Source organism: Castor canadensis, chromosome 7, assembly GCF_047511655.1.
Source record: "Castor canadensis chromosome 7, mCasCan1.hap1v2, whole genome shotgun sequence".
NCBI lineage: Eukaryota > Metazoa > Chordata > Mammalia > Rodentia > Castoridae > Castor > Castor canadensis.
The window spans coordinates 49,925,051-49,946,054 of record NC_133392.1 but is presented as its reverse complement, the minus strand read 5'-3'; the positions used below and the strand labels follow the sequence as shown (position 1 = coordinate 49,946,054).

The window sequence follows — 21,004 nt, the reverse complement described above, 5'->3', positions numbered from 1 at the left end:
CTAAAATAAGAGGACTGCAGTCCAAGCCAGCCCGGGCAAAAAGTGACCTTATCTCCAAAATAATCAGGGCAAAAAGGGCTGGAGGCATGGTTCAAGTGGTAAAGCACCTGCCTAGTAAAGGGCTAGAGGCATGGAGATCAAACCCCAGTAACACTGGGAGAGGGGTGGGGAGTAGGGGGTGTGGGGGGTGGCAGAAGCCCCAAAACAAACAAAATGGTATACGGATGGATATAGTAGTATATGAAGTACATACCTGTAATAACAGAACTCTGAAAACTGAAGCAGGAGGATCATGAGTTTGAGGCCATCCTAGTCTACATAGGGACACCTTGTCTCAAAAAAAAAAGAAAAAACAAAAAACTTAGTAAGTCAACTAGTGTATAAAACTTTTGGTATCAACCACTGTTTAATAGATAATACTGAACATGGTTGAGTGCTTGCCTAGCATGTGCGAGGCCTGGGTTCCAACCCCAGCACCATAACACACACACAATCAGTGATCATATATAATTTAGGAATGTTGCTGTCTGGTATTAGATTCTTCCAAGACAACTGGATTTTAACACATGCAACTTGTCATAGATTACTACTGAGAATTTAAGTGTACTAAATGTTTACCTGTTTTATCAATTTCATGTTAGCACTTTGCCCAAATTACGAATTTTGACTTTCCCTTCTAACCCATAAAATCCCTAAACCTAATATATTAATCTTTCCTGTCTTAATCCTTTTATTGCTTCTAATTATTTTCAATGTTCTTAATTCTTTGGACTAGTAACGAATGCAATGTTTAGTCTTCAAAGAATACTACATAAAATGCTCATCTTTAAATCTTTGTTTTTAAGAAAAAGAGCATATGCTCTGAAAGAGGATATAATTCTTTAGTGGTTTTTTTTTTTTAGCTGTACTGTGGTTTGAGTTCAGGACCGTGTGCTTGTTAGGCAAGTGCTCCATCACTTGAGCCATGTCCTAGCTGTGATGATATAATTATTTTTTTCTACCTAAAATAGTTTCTTTGCTGGTATAAGTCATGCACTTAATTATCCAGAGGACTTCTCATGCCTTTGATGTATCCTTGTGACTGCCATTCCGTCATGGGTGTGTGATCAAGAGACTTGAATGTGTATGCTCCTCTTCCTTCTAGGCCTTCAGAGTTTAAGTGCTTGCCACTCTTTGGGCTAGAATTCTGGAACACTACATTTCAAGACTTTCTTCATGACTACTTTAGCTCTACTATCACGGTGATCTAAAACTCTACTACTGATTTCTTTAACGGACAAAGTAAATACCCATGAAGATGAACCGAAAGAAGCTGCTGTCCCTTTATTATTGATTTTACTGACTTACCAAATAGAATGGCGTTCTTAGTTCATTTGGATTGAAAACACAGAAACCATACTTTTCTTAGTGTCATTACCACTGTCAAGAATAAAATCAAGATTATAACAGGTTTTTCCTAGAATGTATTAAGAAATTAGTGTAGCTTGATCACACCCTATTTATTTTCTAGGTTAACTACGTAGTATGAAAAGATGGTACTTTTTCTTTCAAACTTACAAGTACAATCTGCATATACATGATTTTGAGAACAATTTAATTCATTAACTGCAAGATACAACTATATACTAAGATCATTATTTTAAAGAAATGGATCCTTACAAGACCAAAATAACCCACAGGCCATGAGGTTGGTTTATCCTTTTTCTTTTCTCTCTCTTTTTTTTTTTTTTGGTTTAAACAAATGTGCACCACAATGTTTCAACAAGTAAGGCAAATACCATGAATGTGAAAGCTGAGGATTGCAATGTACCACATCTAGAACCCAGGGGAGGTGAATTTGACAGAAGCAGCAATCATTCTAATTAAACAATCAGGTAACATCATGACACACAGGTTTGCCGAATCAAGACTGTCCATTAAGTTTCTTTTTTCTTGATGATCAGAGGTCCCACGTTGTCACCAGTCTCTTCGTTGTGTTTTGTGTGAGCCCCATCACAGAATGGGAACTAGGAAGGGAAAGAGAGAATGTGAGACAGCTAATCCCCAAATCAGAATTATGCTTGGCAGGGTGGGGTGTGATGCTTAATTTACACACATCTTAACTTAGATTTTCCTTGGCTACCTTATGTAGGCTTCCTTAAAGAGCCTATGTAAAACTCTTAAGTTGATACAAGAAAGAGTAGGAAATACTCTGGAGTTAGTAGGTATAGGTAAGAACTTTCTCAATGGAACTCCAGCAGCACAGCAACTAAGAGATAGCATAGATAAATGGGACTTCATAAAACTAAAAAGCTTCTGCTCATCAAAAGAAATGGTCTCTAAACTGAAGAGAACACCCACAGAGTGGGAGAAAATATTTGCCAGCTACACATCAGACAAAGGACTGATAACCAGAATATATAGGGAACTTAAAAAACTAAATTCTCCCAAAATCAATGAACCAATAAAGAAATGGGCAAGTGAACCAAACAGAACTTTCTCAAAAGAAGAAATTCAAATGGCCAGAAAACACATGAAAAAATGCTCACCATCTCTAGCAATAAAGGAAATGCAAATCAAAACCATACTAAGATTCCACCTCACCCCTGTTAGAATAGCCATCATTAGCAACACCACCAACAACAGGTGTTGGCGAGGATGCGGGGAAAAAGGAACCCTCTTACACTGTTGGTGGGAATGTAAACTAGTACAACCACTCTGGAAAAACATTTGGAGGCTACTTAAAAAGCTAAACATTGATCCACCATTTGATCCAGCAATACCACTCTTGGGGATATACCCAAAAGACTGTGACACAGGTTACTCCAGAGGCACCTGCACACCCATGTTTATTGCAGCACTATTCACAATAGCCAAGTTATGGAAACAGCCAAGATGCCCCACTACTGACAAATGGATCAAGAAAATGTGGTATCTATACACAATAGAATTCTATGCAGCCATGAAGAAGAACGAAATGTTATCATTCGCTGGTAAATGGATGGAATTGGAGAACATCATTCTGAGTGAGGTTAGCCTGGCCCAAAAGACCAAAAATCGCATGTTCTCCCTCATATGCGGACATTAGATCAAGGGGAAACACAACAAGGGGATTGAACTTTGATCACAAGATAAAAGCGAGAGCATACAAGGGAGATATGAGGATAGGTAAGACACCTAAAAAATTAGCTAGCATTTGTTGCCCTCAACGCAGAGAAACTAAAGCAGATACCTTAAAAGCAACTGAGGCCAATAGGAAAAGGGGACCAGGAACTAGAGAAAAGTTTAGATCAAAAAGAATAAACCTAGAAGGTAACACACATGCACAGGAAATTAATGTGAGTCAACTCCCTGTATAGCTATCCTTATCTCAACTAGCAAAAACCCTTGTTCCTTCCTACTATTGCTTATACTCTCTCTTCAACAAAATTAGAGATAAGTGCAAAATAGTTTCTGCTGGGTATTGAGGGGGTGAGGGGGAGAGGGAGGGGGTGGACTGGGTGGTAATGGAGGGGGTGGGGGCAGGGAGGAGAAATGACCCAAGCATTGTATGCACATATGAATAAAAAAAAGAGCCTATGTAAAATAAATACACAAATCAGGAGGAAGAAATCAACTGTGTATAGTACACATGTCATTACTTGAATCTCACTGAAATATCTGATTATAAATACTGAAAACCTTTTTCATGTCTACTTACTAGTTATGTTCCTAGTGTACTGTGTCTATTGCGTATTTATTTGTTAAAAATTGAACTCAGGGCGTAATACATGCCAGGCAAGTGATCTGTTCAAGCTGTATCCCAGTCCTATTTGTAAGATTTTCTCATTCATTCATTTAAAATCAATTTCTATGTGGCCACTTTGTTGATCTCTTTTGCAGCAATCTTTTCCCAAAACCTTTCCATTTTCTTAGTTTTCATATCCTTAGTTTCTCTACACTTTCATACAAATATGCCAATATTTCCATTTTTAATACCATTTGTGGAGAATTTTTCTTCAAGAGACATGATGAATATGTTTCCAATTTCTATCCCTTTTCACGATTTCACATTTTAGGTCTAACTAACATTTTTGTGTCCAGTGGGAGGCAAAGGGACAAAACTAAAGTTCTAAATGTACACTAAAGTGTTATTAAAAAGCTGAATCTTGGAAGACATTGATTTACTTTCATTCTTTTAAAAAACAGGTATTTATACAGCCTCTTCAAGTCATAACACATATTTTTATTTTAAAGAAGCTGTGCTCTAAGAAAATATTTTTAATCCAGAATTTCTCTGGACACTTTTCACTCTGATGTCCATTATCCTATAGTATTCTGTTGAGTATACATTGCAAAATACCATTCTAAAATCCACTTACTTCAGTATTAGTAGAGGCTGCTGCTTTATTCATAATTTTATCAAAATAAATTCTTCATAAAAAAGCATCTATTTATAGGCTGTTATCATATTGATTAGTTTACTGCACTGGGAATAAAAGTATTGCTAGAACTCATTTTCCTCCATCATTCTTTGCTAACTTTACTTATTATTACAGATAAGCTTGATAATTTTTTCCCATATTTTATTTCTCTTACAGTTTAATCTTCAGGTCTCATACATAGTCTATGATTATTTCTGCTATTTTATGTATTTGTTATGGTTAAAACTATTTTCATATCTGAATACTCTTGCTCTATGGACATCATTTGTTTTTTTGCATATATATCCTTCTTATTGTCAAACAATAAATTCAATGGTTCAGATGACTCCTCAGAATTTCTTTCAATATTTATGCTTTTTATCTTTTACATTTAACATCAAGTCTTGAGAACTAGCATTTTGAATTACTCTTGATATTTTCAATGCACCTACACTCTAGAAGCTAGAGCTTCACTGTTCAGTACATGGAACACTGCAGCATTGAGGAAATCTGTTTAGAAGAGCAAGTAAGAGTCCTGCCATTTAGGGAACTAATCACTTCATTGCTAGGTGAAGGGAGTATAATTTTAGACACCTGAAACTTGATCACGCTTAACTATGCTATCCAAAAGCCTCTCTCCAAAGATTAAAATAAAGCTGATTGCCAGAGGCTCATACCTGTAATCCCAGCTACTTGGGAGGCTGAAACCAGGAGGACTGCGGTGTGAGGCCAGCCCAGGCAAATAGTTCAAGTGACCCCATCACTAAAATAACCAGAGCAAAACGAACTGGAGGTGTGGCTCAAGCGGCAGAGTGCCTGCTTTACAAGCGTGAAGTCCTAAGTCAGTCCCTTAGCCCCCACCAAAACAAAACAAAACAAAACAAAACAAAAAAGATTATAGAATAGTATTTAGTTGATGCTACGGAAATCCAACTTTAACTTTATTAGCTGTATGTAATTGTAAGACATAATAATAATTAAAAATTATAGAAGAACTCAAGGTATCAGCATATCTTATATTCTCAGATGTAAATTTTATCCTGAGGTAGATGGCAGTGTAAACAAAATGTATGAAAAGCTTACACTATTTCTTTTTTTGGTCAGTAAAATGTGGTATGCAATATATTCGTATTAAAAATAAATCCTTGTAGCAAAAACACGAACCCAACGTTTCAATTTTTTCTTGGCACAGATGAGGAAGGAGGCTATAAAAATTAAGCTAAAATGAACCTACAGTAAAGCATTTCAAAGTGACATTATGTTTGAAAAACAAACACAAGCCAGTTTATAGTAAGAATAAAGTTTACACTGTAAAATGCTTCCTTTTTATAACAGCACATTCAAATAATTTCACTGTATTTACCCGCACAGGTTATAAAATGCATTTAAGAAAAATGAAATTTCTAAATAACTTACTAAAATGGCATAATTTTTTTTAATCTCTAGAAAAACTAATGCCTTCTCATATTACTTCCTTCCACAGATAGAATCAATAACAGGAGAGAAATCTTTACTGAAACACAGAAAAATCTTATAAAATGTAAGAAAGTCACACATCTAAAGATAGAATATATTTTTTTCTAAATTTACTTCTGCCTAGAAACTGAAATTGGCCTTTCTTCTTGCAAACAAAAATAAATATTTCTTCAAAGAGCAGTGAGTAGCAGATCCTAGCCATTTGTTAACAATTTTTTTTTCTTATTGGTGCTGGGGATCAAAACCAGGTCCTCCTGACACAGATGTCTTTTAGTAGAACTTTTTAAATATTATTTTTAACCCCAGGAATTATTGCCTTAAGTCATAACCATGTCCGAACTTGTGATCATATATGTAGTGATTTCTCATTTTAAGTTAAAGATTAAAGCTTTTTTTTTCCCAATCAAAAGCCAAAACGAGCAATTTCAAGATAGGACTATGAGTTTAATATCTTGTACATGTTAATGAAACAAATTTGAAATTCAGGATTCTCAATATAGTATAAATGAATGAATGGTAATTACTTGCCATTAAAATTCAAATGGCAAATTACGTAACAATTTAATTTTTTTCGGGAACTGCCTTGCTTTATTTACTTTGACCATTTCATGCAAGAGGAAACAAGTATTGTGTGGATATGTGCATTTAAACATACCTAGGAAGCACAGTAGTTATTGTGTCAAATAATAATGTAATGAAAACACGAGAATTTTATTAGCCCTTTTCTATTCTGAAATTTGTTAAAAATTTACATCTCAAATTCTTACATCTGTTAAACTGACAAGCAAAGAACTGAAACAAAAAAGACTTGAAGGTGTATTTAATTTACTTGGTGTACCATCAAATTCACTGTGGGATGCCAGTGTCTAAGTTGCAGAAAGAGGGTGAGAAGATAAAAGAATAAGGCTCAACAGGAAAACACCAGAGATCCTTGCCTTCAGAGTCTGCAGCAATCTCAGGGTCTCCATAAAAAAATACAAGATTTTTTTTTTTAATGAACTCCACAGCCCATTATATATCTGTCTTTAAGGTGATTTAAAATAGAAATAGATACTCCAGCTATCTATGCTAGACCTAAACTTTGTACTTTGTCAGGTTTTTGTTTGTTTGTTTTGTTTTTTTGCTAAGACAGGGTTTCTCCATATAGCTCAATCTGGCCTTGAACTCAAGATCTTCCTCACTTAGCATCCTGAGTGCTCGGATTACAGACATACACAACCACACATGGCTGAAACTTTGTACTTTTAATGAGAATTTTGATTCTATATTCCAAAGAAGTTGCCTGGAGTTATTTTGGCTAATAGCCACAAACCAAACTGAGAAATATGACTGCTTTGGTTGACATTCTAAAGAAAGCTAAAGTAATGAGAGCTTTGAGACTACCTTAGAAAACTGTATTTGACATTTTATACTGATCTTAGGTTCTTAATTTAATAAAACATAAAGATAATGGATACAATATAACCACCTTTCAAAGAGAAATTAAGATTTTATAAGACTGTCCTTCTGTGGACTGCCAAGGAACCTAGCCAACATTTGGAATGTTGGTTCTAAGACAAAACGGATTCAGTACAACTCATTTCTAAACCATTAATAGGATGCAGGTTTTCTAGCTCTCACATACGTCCTAAAAAAGGGAAACAAGACTACTATCATCACCACCACCACCAACAAAACAAAAATCATAATTCAAAACTCTCAAAACTACAAATGAAAGTAATTCTATTTCTCCCAAGCAGGTTAGGAGCCCTCCTCACCCCTGTCAGAATAGCTATCATTAGCAACACCACCACCAACAGGTATTGGTGAGGATGTGTACTTTGCTGGTGGGAATGTAATTAGTACAACCACTCTGGAAAAAAATTTGGAGGCTTCTTAAAAATCTAAACATAGATCTGCTATATGACCCAGCATTCCCACTCCTAGGGATATACCCAAAGGAATACAACACAGGTTACTCCAGAGGCACCTGCACACCCATGTTTATTGCAGTGCTATTCACAATAACCAAGTTATAGAAACAGCCAAGATGCCCTACTACTGATGAATGGATTAAGAAAATGTGGTATCTATACACAATGGAATTTTATGCAGCCATGAAGAAGAATGAAATCTTATCACTTGCAAGTAAATGGATGGAACTGGAGAACAAAATTCTGAGCAAGGTTAGCCAGGCCCAGAACCAAAAATCCTATGTGCTCCCTCATATGTGGACTTTATTTATTTATTTATTTATTTATTTCCTTTATTCATACGTGCATACAATGATTGGGTCATTACTCCCCCGTCCCCCTCCTTTTCCCCTCACCCCCTCCCTCACGCCCCCACCCCCTCGCTTCCAAGCAGGAACTGTTTTGCCCTTATCTCTAATTTTGTTGAAGAGAGAGTATAAACATTAATAAGGAGGACCAGGGGTTTTTGCTAGTTGAGGTGAGGATAGCTATACAGGGAGATTCCTAGCATTGCATCCATGTACATATGTGTTACTTTCTAAGTTGATTCTTATACAGCAAGGGGATTGGACTTTGGTCACATGATAAGGCGAGAACACACAAGGGTGGTATGAGGATAGGTAAGAAACCCCCAAAAAACAAGATAGCATTTGATGTCCTCAGTGCAAAGGAACTAATGCAGAAACTTTAAAGCATCAGAGGCCAATAGGAGAAGGGGACCAGGAACTAGAGAAAAGGTTAGTTCAAGAAGAATCAACTTAGAATGCAACACATATGTACAGGAAAGCAATGCAAGGAATCTCCCTGTATAGCTATTCTTATCCCAACTAGCAAAAACCCTTGGTCCTTCCTATTATTGCTTATATTCTCTCTTCAACAAAATTAGAGATAAGGGCAAAACAGTTTCTGCCTGGAAGCGAGGGGGTTGGGGAGAAGCGAAGGGGGCGGGGGAGGGAGGGGGCAGGGGGAAGCAGGGACAAGTGACCCAAACATTGTATGCACATATGAATAAAAGAAATTAAAAAAAAAAAGTAATTCTATATACCGCCTGAAGTGGTGGGAGATGGAAATCCAGAATACTCTTCCCTAATACACCAAAAGTTTTTATTTTCTAGTTTTGACAGGAAGGTCATCTCTTCCTTTTAAAGCAAATTTTCACATCTATGCTATTACTTATTTCCATCCACACTCTTTTAATACATCACTGTACACCCGTAATCCCAGTACTCTGGAGGTTAAGGCAGGAGAACCCAGAGAATTTGAGGCCAGTCTGGGCTACACAGAGAGTTCCGGGCCAGCCTGGGCTATGGAGTGAGACCCTGTCTCAAAAAACCAACAAAATGGAATAAAACAACAACAACAACAACAACAAAGACAGCACTGTCTCAAATAGTACCTTTCCCTGAAGTCACTTGCATTATTTCCTCTCTATGGGCTCCTTTCATTCTTCCCTAAAACATGGACAGCCTTATTGTGTGAAATAGGCCAGCTTCTGAAACAGCAAAGAGCATATGAAGCCTGGAAGGAGAGGAGGCATGGAGTGTCTTAAGTATAATTTCTGTATATTACTAAGAGATCTGATTCCTTAGGTATGGGTGATTGTACCTTAGGAATGACTAGAAGTGAATAAAGTTTGTATCCCATGTAACAGTTTTTGACTGGTATTTAGATTTTATTACATTAATACAACTGGTTTGAATGAGGGAAAAATAATGAAATGTAAACTCAATATAAACAAGGGTATTAATTATAAGTCTTTGGTGAATTGGCAGGTGTCTGTGACTTGGCAACTGTGTGACAACCTTAGGGACCTCAGGAATGGGAGGATTTTCCAAAGGTGTCTGAAGAATAGGAATAAACATTAACTTGAATAATATTCAAAATGAATCCTTAATTGCTTCAGGCAGGAATAAATAAGTGCCCAAGATTCAGTGAACATTTATAATCAGCAAATTCTAGATGCAAAGAGGATTACTAAATGACATAAAAGGACCCCCGTCCCCCCAAACAGACATTGAGAAAATCGAAAATAAAACAACTGTCTGACATTTCTTCTCTTGAAGACTATGTACAGGAAATGACAGTCCCTAGTCTAACTATCTGGAATTCTAAATGATAAAATGAAATAATAATCCTGGAATGTTTTGCTGAGTTGTAGTCTCATAAACATTTAAACCACTACTTTATGTCCATCTGTGATTCTTCCTGAAATACTTGCGATCTTAGTCGAAGAAAGTTTGCATTTACTTTATTGGATCCTTTACCCTCTGGGAAAACCTTATTAAAAGAAACACTCTTTGCTTGATCTCAAAGTCACACATTAGAGTTCACGCAAGCAGTCACCTTATTTTTCTTTTTGTTCATTATTTGTATTTATTGAAATCTACTGACATATGCTCACATTTAAAGCATTTTTTTAAGTTAGCAATTCACATGTTATCCCACTTGGAACAGTCTCTTGTCTAATTATTCTGTTGTAATGACACCAAAAGGGCAATGATTGCTTACTTACTTAATCCAACAGTTTTACAGTAGGTCTTTTCACCTGGTTGCCTCTGCATAAGCTGATGTTTTGTACCAAAACTTTGAAACTTTTCCTTTTTCCACTTTGAAGTCATATTTTGAATTTCATTCTAACCCCTCTGGCCTGTTCCATCTCAATCCTTAATTGACTCTCGTTGCTCTTTCCAAAATAGAGAATTCTCTTCAGATCTCATTCTTAGCTCTCGATCTGTATTAGACCAAGGATCGGCTGCATTCCTATACTTGACTCATCAGTTTTGCTGATCTCTATCTACAACCCCATGTCTCAGCTTTACTCCCACATTTAGGATCATCTGCTGTACATTTCCTTTCAACTGTCACCTCACATCCACTCTTTGAAAGTGTCCTGGAATTTGGCTTTTCACCCCGAATTCCCTATTTCTGATAATGGCATAATCCTCTTCTAGGAACTGCATGTTTGGATGCTTTAGTGTGCTTCAGTGTTTGTCCCCCAGTCTTCCATGCACAAGTCACTGCATTTGGCTGCCCCTCCCCTCAAAATATTTCATGTATTTGTTTTTCTCCATTTCCACAGCTAGCACCCTGATTTAAGTACCATAATTGTATGTCTGAAATTCCTTCCAGGGAACCCTCTTTCCCATGTCTGGGGCAAATTCTTCACACCAGGCACTCAAGATCCTCCTCCATTTAGACTGATTCCTCAGAGAAGGAAAGACAGGCTGGTGCCAGGCCACACTTGAGTCTTCATCCATCCCACCTTCCCTCATATGAGTCCTTCCTTGCAGATTTTGAGGAAGGGTCCCCAGTACTTACAACTTACTCATATACCTCCGGTGTTTTCAGGGGCATTCTTTAGTGTATGTTAAGCTTTCCCAGAAAATTCTAGTCCATGGCGTAAACTTTTCCTTTTATTTAAACCACCTGCACATTTACTATACATATCTAAAACACCTGTTTCACTATTTTTTTCTCATGAAGTAAATGATCATTGACTAACAGGCTATTATAACTCTGATAGAAATTCTACAATTTCTAGACATATTACTTTCTATATTATAGTGAGCAACAAGAATGGAGCCTACTATAAGCACAACTTTAAAAAAAAATCAACCAGTCTAGTCTATGGAATATTATTGCGAGATTACTTTCTAGGAACCCTCTGAGGACTTACTAACAATCCCACGTTCCAAATAAATAGTGCTCTTCTTATGGAACAATGTGTGTAATAGGTCTATTCATTTTTCTTTCATACTGCATATGCTAATCAAGCAAGTTTGGAGACACAATGATATAAGCTCTGTATCACTGGACTCTACAACATTAATCATATTGGGAAACATGGGTTAGTGAAATACACTTTGTAGTAATGTAGTATGCAGCTTTTTCTACATTTGTGATATGTGATTCATGAAAATGGTTCTACATCATGCAAAGCAACCTCCAATATAACGTCCTTTCAGAAACAGGTATTTTTCTTTTTTGGCAGAATTAGAGATCGAAGCCATGACCTCATACACATCAGGCAAGCACTCTAAGCTGTACTCTCTGGTCAGACATTATTTGTACTGTTTATTTTTTGGACCTTTTAATATCATTTTTTATGACACCTATTTTATTTGAATGGTAATAATGGCAGTACATACAGTGTTTACACCATTTTTCTTACCACACATCAGACATTTGAAGTCATTCAGTGCACAGATCCTTTCAAGATGAACTTGGGGAAAAGATTCTACCATCTTTGGATCATTAGCTGTCATTATGTCTAATACCTGCAGGTATCAGAGGTGATACTTTCACATGGAAGTATGACAAAAAATACTCATAAAAGAAAGATTCTTAAGACTTGTGTGTTGTTAAGATATTTAACTAGAGGAGCTGCAGCTGAAAGAAGGCATAGGATATTTACCAACAAGAAATTTAAAGGGAATTTAAAAAAAATTTTTCTTTTGAAATTTCTAAAATGGGTTATAATATCCAGAGCTTAAAAGCAAATAAAACTAAAAAACAAGACAAAAACTAAAAAAAAACCCCAAAAACCCTGATTTTAAAGGGGATGAATTCAACCATGATATACACTAAGAACGTTTGTAAATGGCACAACAAACCCCTAGTACAACAATAATATGACAATGAAAAAATGTAAAAGAAAACCTGACTTTACTTCTTTTGTTTCTCTTTGTGTTCAGACTATACACTCCCATTTTCTGGGATGGATGGTGGAAGCTAAGCTCCACTTTAGGAAAACATCCTAAGAGATTTTTCTCTATTTTCTGGATAAGAATATGGCTAAATTCAGCTAAACCCAATGAGGATGAGATGTAATTTTACTGTATGGTGGTTATATACTTTGATAACCGTATTTCTTAAGAGTATATGGACAACAGGGCTAGAGGCGTGGCTGAGGTGTTAAAATGCCTGCCTAGGAAGCCCAAAGGCTTGAGTTCAAACCCCAGAGCCCCTCAAAAAAGTGTATAGAAAACAGAGAATTTAAAAAAAAAAAGGAAAAAAGAAAAAGTGATATCTTTACAGTATCTAGTAATTTAAGTTTGATAGAGTACTTTAAAAAGAAATGTTATATTAAAAATATTACTGTATGAAGGACTTATTTTCCTTACCTTTTTGGACCTCCAGCAACGGCAGTACACAGCTTTATCTCCCAGATCTTCCATGTCAAAAGCATGTACTATCTTGGGGTTGTCTTTCTGGATGTGAAGGTTCACCATGGCTTTATTTCGATTATCTTTAACATAAAATCTTTTGTAAGCTAGATAACCAAGTGCAGCTGTCCCAGCAGCAATGGTAACTGCTGCAATCCATTCAACTGGTGCAGGGAAGGAAAAGAGGAATAATCATCAAAACCAAAATATACACTAATTATCTGACATGAATGTTCAGGAAATCAACTTTGAGTACTAAGCAGCCCAATAATCAAAGATTTCTGATGTTAACAAAATAACCAGAACATACTGGCACACTAGTCCTTTGTTTAGACTTTCCACAGCCCGTATAACTAAGGCAGTCATGATGACAGAAAGGGAAAACAAAGATTATTTTTCCTTCTCTAGAGAAGGAAAAACAAGGTTTAGTAATCTTTCTTGAAATATTCATAAATAGGTTTTAAATAACTTATGAGCCTGCAGGTATCACTTAAAAGGAAAAAAATAAAAGCTAAAAATTAAAAATTTAGATTACAAACATGATAAAAAAAATCAGGTCATTATGTTAACAAAATGATTCATGAAAGCTCATTTAAATAACAAGGTACCTTAGTGATTTCAAAATTATTCCACTTATCAAAACTCAACTGCAAGTACTTTATAAAGCATGACATGACTATAAACAGAATTAGTATCTGAAGAAAAAGAAAAAAGGAACCTATAAAAAAAAACCACTCAATGCTAAACAGATATAGGTTTCTAGGCTGCAAAGTCATTCAAAAGTCTTTTTTTTTAAATTTTCAATGTGTTTATTAAAATAAAGGTCGGAATATACTAATTTCATACAACACGTGACTAATATAATTCTATCTTCATTTAATAAATTCTAAATTTCTATTATCTACAAATAGATGATTAACTGAATTCCCTACAAACTTCATGCCAAGTTCAAAGATTATCATTTTACTTTCTAATAATAATAAAAATTTGCTTAACTAACAGGCCATTTATTTATTCTTTTTTTGCGTCCAAGAAATCCTTAGAAACCCAAGTGCTTAACAATGCCCCCAGCTGAAGGTAATGATGGAGAGAAGAAAGTTCTGCATAGTCTGGTTAGCCTCAGCCTCAGCCTCAAAGAAGATTTGTCTGTTTCCAGCATGGAGGGGGCTGCAGGAAGATGGTGAACAGGGGTCAGGATAAGCACGCTGGACGGCTTCCCAGCACTTCCTGAGTCAGATCTTCAGTGTCTGAAATAAGTTCCCAGACTATCAAATAAAGCCCTAGAGAGATAAGTACAAAAAACACATTCCAAGGCCAAACAAAAACACGTAAGAGCAATTAACCCTATGGCTTATTCATACTATTGAGTCAAATTTCTTATCTTCCTAATGTGACCAACAGCCATACCTAACTGTGGCCTTAACTTGGAGCTCAAACTCAAACTCCAAAATGTAAAAGGAACCATAATTCTCACACTTCATCCCTTTTTTCTTGGTCTTCTAGTTTATCTAATAATTTAGTTTTTATCAAGTGTTTCTAATTGGTATGTTCTGTAAATTCTATTTTCAACTACAGTTGTAGTTTTTTGTTTTTGTTTTTTATAAAATTGATTGTTTACCTTACCACATTTCCATTCCTCCTTGCTAAAGTCCCCTAAAGTAAACATTAACTAATGTTTTTGTGCTTCCTAGGTGCTGCGTGACTGAGAAAACAAGTTAGGTCATTTGACAGCTTCAAACCTTTGGCCTCAGCACAGGCTGTTTACTAAATACACATTTCATGCAGATTTCTCTTGAATTTTAGTGCTACTTGATGGCAAGCTTGCAACTTTGTTCATCATTTTCCTCCTTTTTTTTTTTTTTTTGAGGACTGTGGTTTGAACTTGGGTACATCTTGAGCCATTCCTCTAGCCCTTTTTTGTGATGGATTTTTTTCAAAATAGTCTCACAAACTATTTGCCCGGGCTGGCTTCAAACCAAGATCCTCCTGATCTCTGCCTCCTGAATAGCTAGGATTACAGGCATAAGTCACTGGCGCTGTGCTGTTATCTTCCTTTGTGATGCATCATTTACCGTGGGACTTTCTCGAGAAAACAGTTCCAATGTCAGGAGCTACAGCAATCACTTAGTTAATGGAAAAGGACTTTGAGTAGCTAATGTACATATTATAAAATGATAAGTCAGGTATGGTAGCACACATCTGCAATTCTACTTTTTGGGGGACAGAGGCAAGAGGATGGGAGTTCAAGCTTAGCTTGGGCTACCTAATGAGACTCTGATTCAAAAAGATAAAAACAGCAAGCAAGACTCCAAAATGGACTATAATATTACTTTGCACAGTACATGCTCAACAATGTTTGCTGAATGCTGTCTTTAGTATAAATTTAAAAGGGATTAATATCCCAAAAGAGTAAAGTAACACAACTCCCTAAATGTTGTTGATCTTCATTACAGCGGACTTTTTAGGTAATTATGAATTTTTTTTTTTTTTTTGTAGTGCTGGATGGAACCCAGGGCCTTGGGAATGCTAGGCAAGTACTCTACGACTAAGCCACACCCCGCAACATATCCTTTGATCTGTTTATTTCAATGCTGCCTACATATTGCAAAAGGTCCTGAGATCCAAAGAACAACTACAATTGGGTAGTATCAATGTTTCATGACATAAAAGGAATCTATACAAATTTCTATGTGAAAGTTATAATAGGTTAAGAGAATCTCTTCTATTCTCTTTTCTCACATTACCAGGTAAATGCCTAGGGTGATATTAGAAAAACAAAAAAGCTGTTACATCTCCGGATTTTTTTTGAGGACTGGGGTTTGAGCTCAGTCTTCCACACTTACAAAGCAGGTGCTCTACCTCTTGAGCCACACCTCCAGTCCATTTTGCTTTGGTTATTTTGGAGATGAGGGTCTCTAGAACTATTTGCCCGGGGTGGCCTACCACTGTCACCCTTCTAATCTCAGACTCCCCATAGCTAGGATTATAGGTGTGAGCCATGGGTACCTGGCTTCTCCTGGATTTTTTGATGGTGGCAGAAACAAGAGTGATAATGTGAAAAAGAAGCAACACTACAGGTATAGCTTAAAGAAATGGTGCAACTGTAAGTATTACCCAAGAGTGGCTGTTCCACATATAATCAAAACATGGACTCTGTTGATCCATACCCAGGAAGGGTCACTTATGATCCTAAATAAATGTCGGAGGACCGTATGTGTCCCAGAAAAATAGCTTTGTATTTGCTCCAAATGAGTATTTTAGAATCACAGCTAGAAAAGGTCTTAAGAAAAAAACATGTCCATTTTTTTCATCCTTACCAAATTCTAATTCTCTAATATTATTAAAGACAAATGTTAAGAGTTCCCACAAGTTAAAAAAAATGTTGCTATTTTATCATTTCACGACTGTGGCCTGAATCAGCTGTTTCTGGCAAAAAGCTGCAAATGCCACTGGCAATCCCGGAAAAAGAAGGAAAAGGAAAATACACTAGACAAAAATGATAACAGACACAAAAATCAACAATTAGGACAGAAAAAGAACACAAGACCTGAGAATGTGAACAAATAACACAACCCAAGTAACATTCAGTCCTTGATAGGTATATGCCTATTAAGAATAACCATAATCCCAGAGGTAAAAAAAAAGGGACTTTACCAAGACCTAACTTTTAAAGGTTTTTCAGTTGGCATCTTTCAGACACTGGGTCAGGACTGTGGTTCCCCAAAATCTAGAGTATTATTTCTACATCTTCTTGTTTATCCCCACTTCCCTTTCTGTGGACATTTCTCCAGGTATACTTTATCCGGCCCAACCTTGCTTAATAATGCTACCTACACATAACCCATTAAAGAAGGAGAAAAATTAGAGAAAGGTAACATTCCTAAATATCCTACCCCCTCATTCTCCATTCTTCCCTTGGCCTACTTTTGTATATCTTTGGCTTCTCTGTTAAAATTATTCAGAGGCGCTGGGGGCATTAGTCAAGTGGTAGAAGTGCCTGCCTAGCAAGCGGGAGACTCGAGTTAAACCTCAGTACCATTCTCTCACTCCCAAAAGAAATTCATAGAGAAAACATGGACATGGCCCCAAACCTCACACCCTTATTTACAACTGATTCCTCAGTCTTTCTTTACCATGAGGATTACTTTGCTTTCAATTAGAAACCCCACCCTTCTTCTTTTCCTTTAGCTCCTTTTCTGCCCCAAACTGCCCTTACCTACCACTGTCAACTGCCACAGAATCAGAATGTTCCTTAGGTCAGAAGGGGGAGGGGAGCTGCGTTGAAACTCATCCCTCCCTGAGATTTTTGTAGCTGAGCTAGTAATGGATTATTCTCAAGGTCGGCACAACCATGGCATTCAATGCTAGCTGAGCAAAAAGAATAATGGGTGATTAGTTTAATTTGTAATTCCATCTGTCCATCCTACCATTGCATTGCTCTTTGCCCTCTTCTTAACCAACTGTATTGAAGTTTACAATTTACACCCTGAGATTAAAAAATAACAACAAAAACCCTCAAAAAACATCAGTATGGAACATTTCCAACATACAGGGAATATGGAAGTGGGTTCATTTACCCTGATTTGGTTCTAAAACGCATGGCCAACCTTGTTTCACCTATAGCTCAAATTCTACTCCCCTCGTTATTTATTTACTGTTTATATCCCACAGGAGGTATCTCTTTTTCTCTCAGTATGATCTGCATATTGCTTTCAAGAAAAAAAAAATTTTTTTGAGCAGTATTGGGGTTTGAACTCAGGGCCTCACACTTGCTAGGCAGGCAGGGGGTCTACCGCTTGAGCCTCTCTGCCAGTCCTTTTTTTGTGAAGGGTTTTTTCGAGATAGGGTCTCCTCACCTATTCTCCCGGAGCTGGCTTTCAACTGAGATCCTCCTGATCTCTGACTCCTGAGTAGCTAGGATAAACCACCGGTGCCTGGTGAAAAAACTAAATGGTTATTTTCAATTACTCGATGAATTTACTGAACCACCATGTTAGTTAAGTGAATTGTAAATGATTAGTTTTAATAAAATACAGCAGGATATTAAAAAAAAAAACACAAAGGAAGAATTTATGACATGAAGTTTGGGTTACATGTGTTGTAATGACCAGGGTTTGGAATGGATAGTAATCCATTCCACAGATGGAGAGATAAATCTTTTTTTGTAAGTTGGAGGTAAAGCCAAGTATGAAAAAAATGATCTGAGGGAAAGGCAGGTTAAGGAAATCTTCAAAACAATTTTTGGTTTAGTTGGCTTCTTTTTTAAGATGGTGAATTAGGAATGATTTTGGTCTGAAGAGAATAAAGCTATCTAAGGGGCTAAAGTTGAGAGTCAAAAGAGAAGGAAATGGTGTCTTGAAGGACATGGAGACAGAATGAGCCTAGTTAATCTCTTACCTGGGAAAAGGTTAGTGATGGGAGCAGATTCTGTGAGTTTTGTAGGTAATAAGTGGCAGGATGCATTCAGAAAGGTCATTTATTGGTATGAGGAAGAATCACAAGAGACGGAAAGGGCAGTGAAGGCTACTTACTGCTAGAAACTGGGAACCAATGGGCTTTTGGATCAAATTGGTAGCAAGGGCCATCACAGTGACCCAAGATTTTAATTTCGCTCACTTATTCTTATTGCCTCTCCCTAACTCAGTCCTGGCCTGATCCCGGATTACTTTTATTTATAACCTGCCTATTTTTTCCTGAATATAAAGAATTCTGCATGTGTATACACACTTTTAAGATATGTAGCACTTAACTAATGCCACAAACTATCCTAAGCCCTTTATAATTATAAATTCACTTAATTAAGAAGAGACATGATCCTCTCCTAAGTTAAAAGACCGAAACTGATTTTCAATTCATAGGAGTTAATAGATTTGGTTTAGAAATGAGTGTAGAATCAAACTTTTTTGGGGGAAGTGGGGGTGAGGAAAATCTGGTATTCTTCCAACTAAATTACAGTAAGAACCAAACTTTTATGAGATCTAAACCTTAAAAGGTAAATTCCCAAGACATTCTCTGTTCCAACCTTCTCTGCCTGCCACTATACTGGAGGAGGAAGATGCTGTTAAGAGTTTATAAAGCCACTGGGCCTCTCCCCATGGCCCTTACAACAACCTTTATGAAATAAGGGTTGAAATAAAAAGCAGTTATGCCTTATATCAAAGCTGACTGCTTCATGTTTAAGCTAATACCATTTCACTAAGCGACTTGTATTCCTTAGACAACTAATGGGAAACTTGCCACTGAATTCAAAAAACTTGTCTTGACTTCAGGAAAGATTAGCTTGCAGATAGTGATAAGAAATCCTAGGGATTCACCTACCTCCTATTTCAAGAGTATGCTTCCAAAATAAGAGTTCAGTGCCCATTTACACAAAATGACCCCATATTTTAAACAAAAACACATTTTGTATTTTTGGGGCTTATCTGCACCACAAGTCACAGGAACATTTTATTTTACTAAATAGTCTTATTCCCAAGAAAATAGTTTTGCCAGGTGTGGTGGAACAAGCGCTGGGGAGGCTGAGGCAGGAGGATCTCAATTTTGAGGACAGCCTGTGCTACACATTGAGACACTGTCTCAAAAAAACAGAAAGGAAATAGTTTTTGAAAAAAACAGAATAAAACACAAACATCTCTAATTTTAAACACACCAAGGTGCCTGTAATTAAATAAGGAGCCTAAAGATGAGTATGCTTTGAGATAGATAACCTTTGCAAATCATCACCTTTTTAAAAATTAGTAATTCAGAAATGCCATTATTTTTTCTCCATTTGCCAAGTAAATTTTGTTAACAGAAGAACTCTCCAGTTTATGGAATCTACCATTGCATTACAAAATTAGGGCTTAAGTTAGAAGGAACTTTTTATAGAACCGGGCACTATAGGTGATAACATGTACTGAATAAACCAATGAGACTAGTTTTAATTAACTTGTGGACAATCTCTTTACATTAACTCAATTACAATTACAGGTAACCAAACCATGGGGAGTGGCATTTTATACCGGGGAAGAGAAACACATATATCACGTGGCCCATAAACAATAGTGGATTAACAATTATAATACCAACAGCAATGGTTATAACGTGAAACTTCACATTAAACAAATTTTATAAATTCGTCCATTTTTCATTGGACGTTTTGCAAAGCATTTTTCCCAAACATTAGGTACTAGCACAAGGGAAGGACGACAGAAAGCTGAAGGATCAAGGAACTTGTTTTCAATCCTCTCTTTGGGCTGCTGCCACCAAATGCCAGATGCAAGGAAGGGGTATAATAAAAAACAGGGAAATCTAAAGATTTAGGATTGGGTTTCTACACCTTAAAAAAGAAAATCTGCAAAACTAAGATGTGATTAGTCACGCACCACTTCTGGATCGCAGGAAATGGGCTTTCTGGTCCACGTTGATTTCAGCGTGATAAGAAGGAGCAAGTTTGTTCCCCTTTTTCCCAGGCCTTGGAACTTAAGGCCACAGAAGCATTTTGGGGGAGCACCGGAAAGGCCAAGAGCCGCATCCTTAGGTTTGGGGTTTGCTGGTTAGGGGAAACGTGGAGCAGAGCTGGGAGAATGTTTGCATCGCCGGCTTCAGGCCACGGATGCCTGCTGACACTATCCATATAACCATCTGTCCATCATCCGTCCGTCCCGCCGTCCCCTACCTTGCCCCTTCCCCGGTCCCGCCCAGAACCCGCAGACGGCCGGAGCGCGTGCCCTTGGGCACCTCAAGGTTACAGGACCCGCAGGCGCGGAGCGCAGCGCGAACCCCGCGGAGAAGCGGCGGTGCTGCCGCGGGTGCGCAGGCCGCCAGCCTCGGGCCCCGCCTCACCTCGCACGGAGTGAGAAGTCAGACTCATGGCGCCGTAGCTAGCAAGGCGTACGCGCGGGACGCCGTTACCACCCCGGTGAGCACGGCCGAAATCAAGCTAGCTGCAAAAGGCGTCCTAAGGGCACCGGCTCCTGGGGCCACCGCGCAGGCGCGGGCGGGCTGGCACGTGGGCGCGATTGCCTCTAGCAGAGGCCGAGCATGCGTG

General features: G+C 37.4%; 1 protein-coding gene across 1 annotated transcript; it reads right to left on the bottom strand.

The window, feature by feature from the left end:
* Positions 1-1,308: 1,308 nt before the first annotated feature.
* On the bottom strand, positions 1,309-20,963 carry Cisd1 (CDGSH iron sulfur domain 1). The gene is made up of 3 exons (XM_020179201.2): positions 20,800-20,963; positions 12,934-13,139; positions 1,309-2,006 (listed from the first exon to the last, which is right to left on the bottom strand). The coding sequence occupies exons 1-3, from the start codon at positions 20,825-20,827 to the stop codon at positions 1,917-1,919; spliced, it is 324 nt and encodes a 107-aa protein (XP_020034790.1). The 5' UTR covers positions 20,828-20,963; the 3' UTR covers positions 1,309-1,916.
* Positions 20,964-21,004: the final 41 nt, after the last annotated feature.

Coding starts and splice junctions, on each gene's coding strand:
- Cisd1 (XM_020179201.2), bottom strand. CDS start 20,827: ATGAGTCTGACTTCTCACTCCGTGCGAG. Junction 13,140..20,799: donor GACTTCTCACTCCGTGCGAG/GTGAGGCGGGGC, acceptor TCCCTGCACCAG/TTGAATGGATTGCAGCAGTT. Junction 2,007..12,933: donor GTTGCTGGAGGTCCAAAAAG/GTAAGGAAAATA, acceptor TTCCCTTCCTAG/TTCCCATTCTGTGATGGGGC.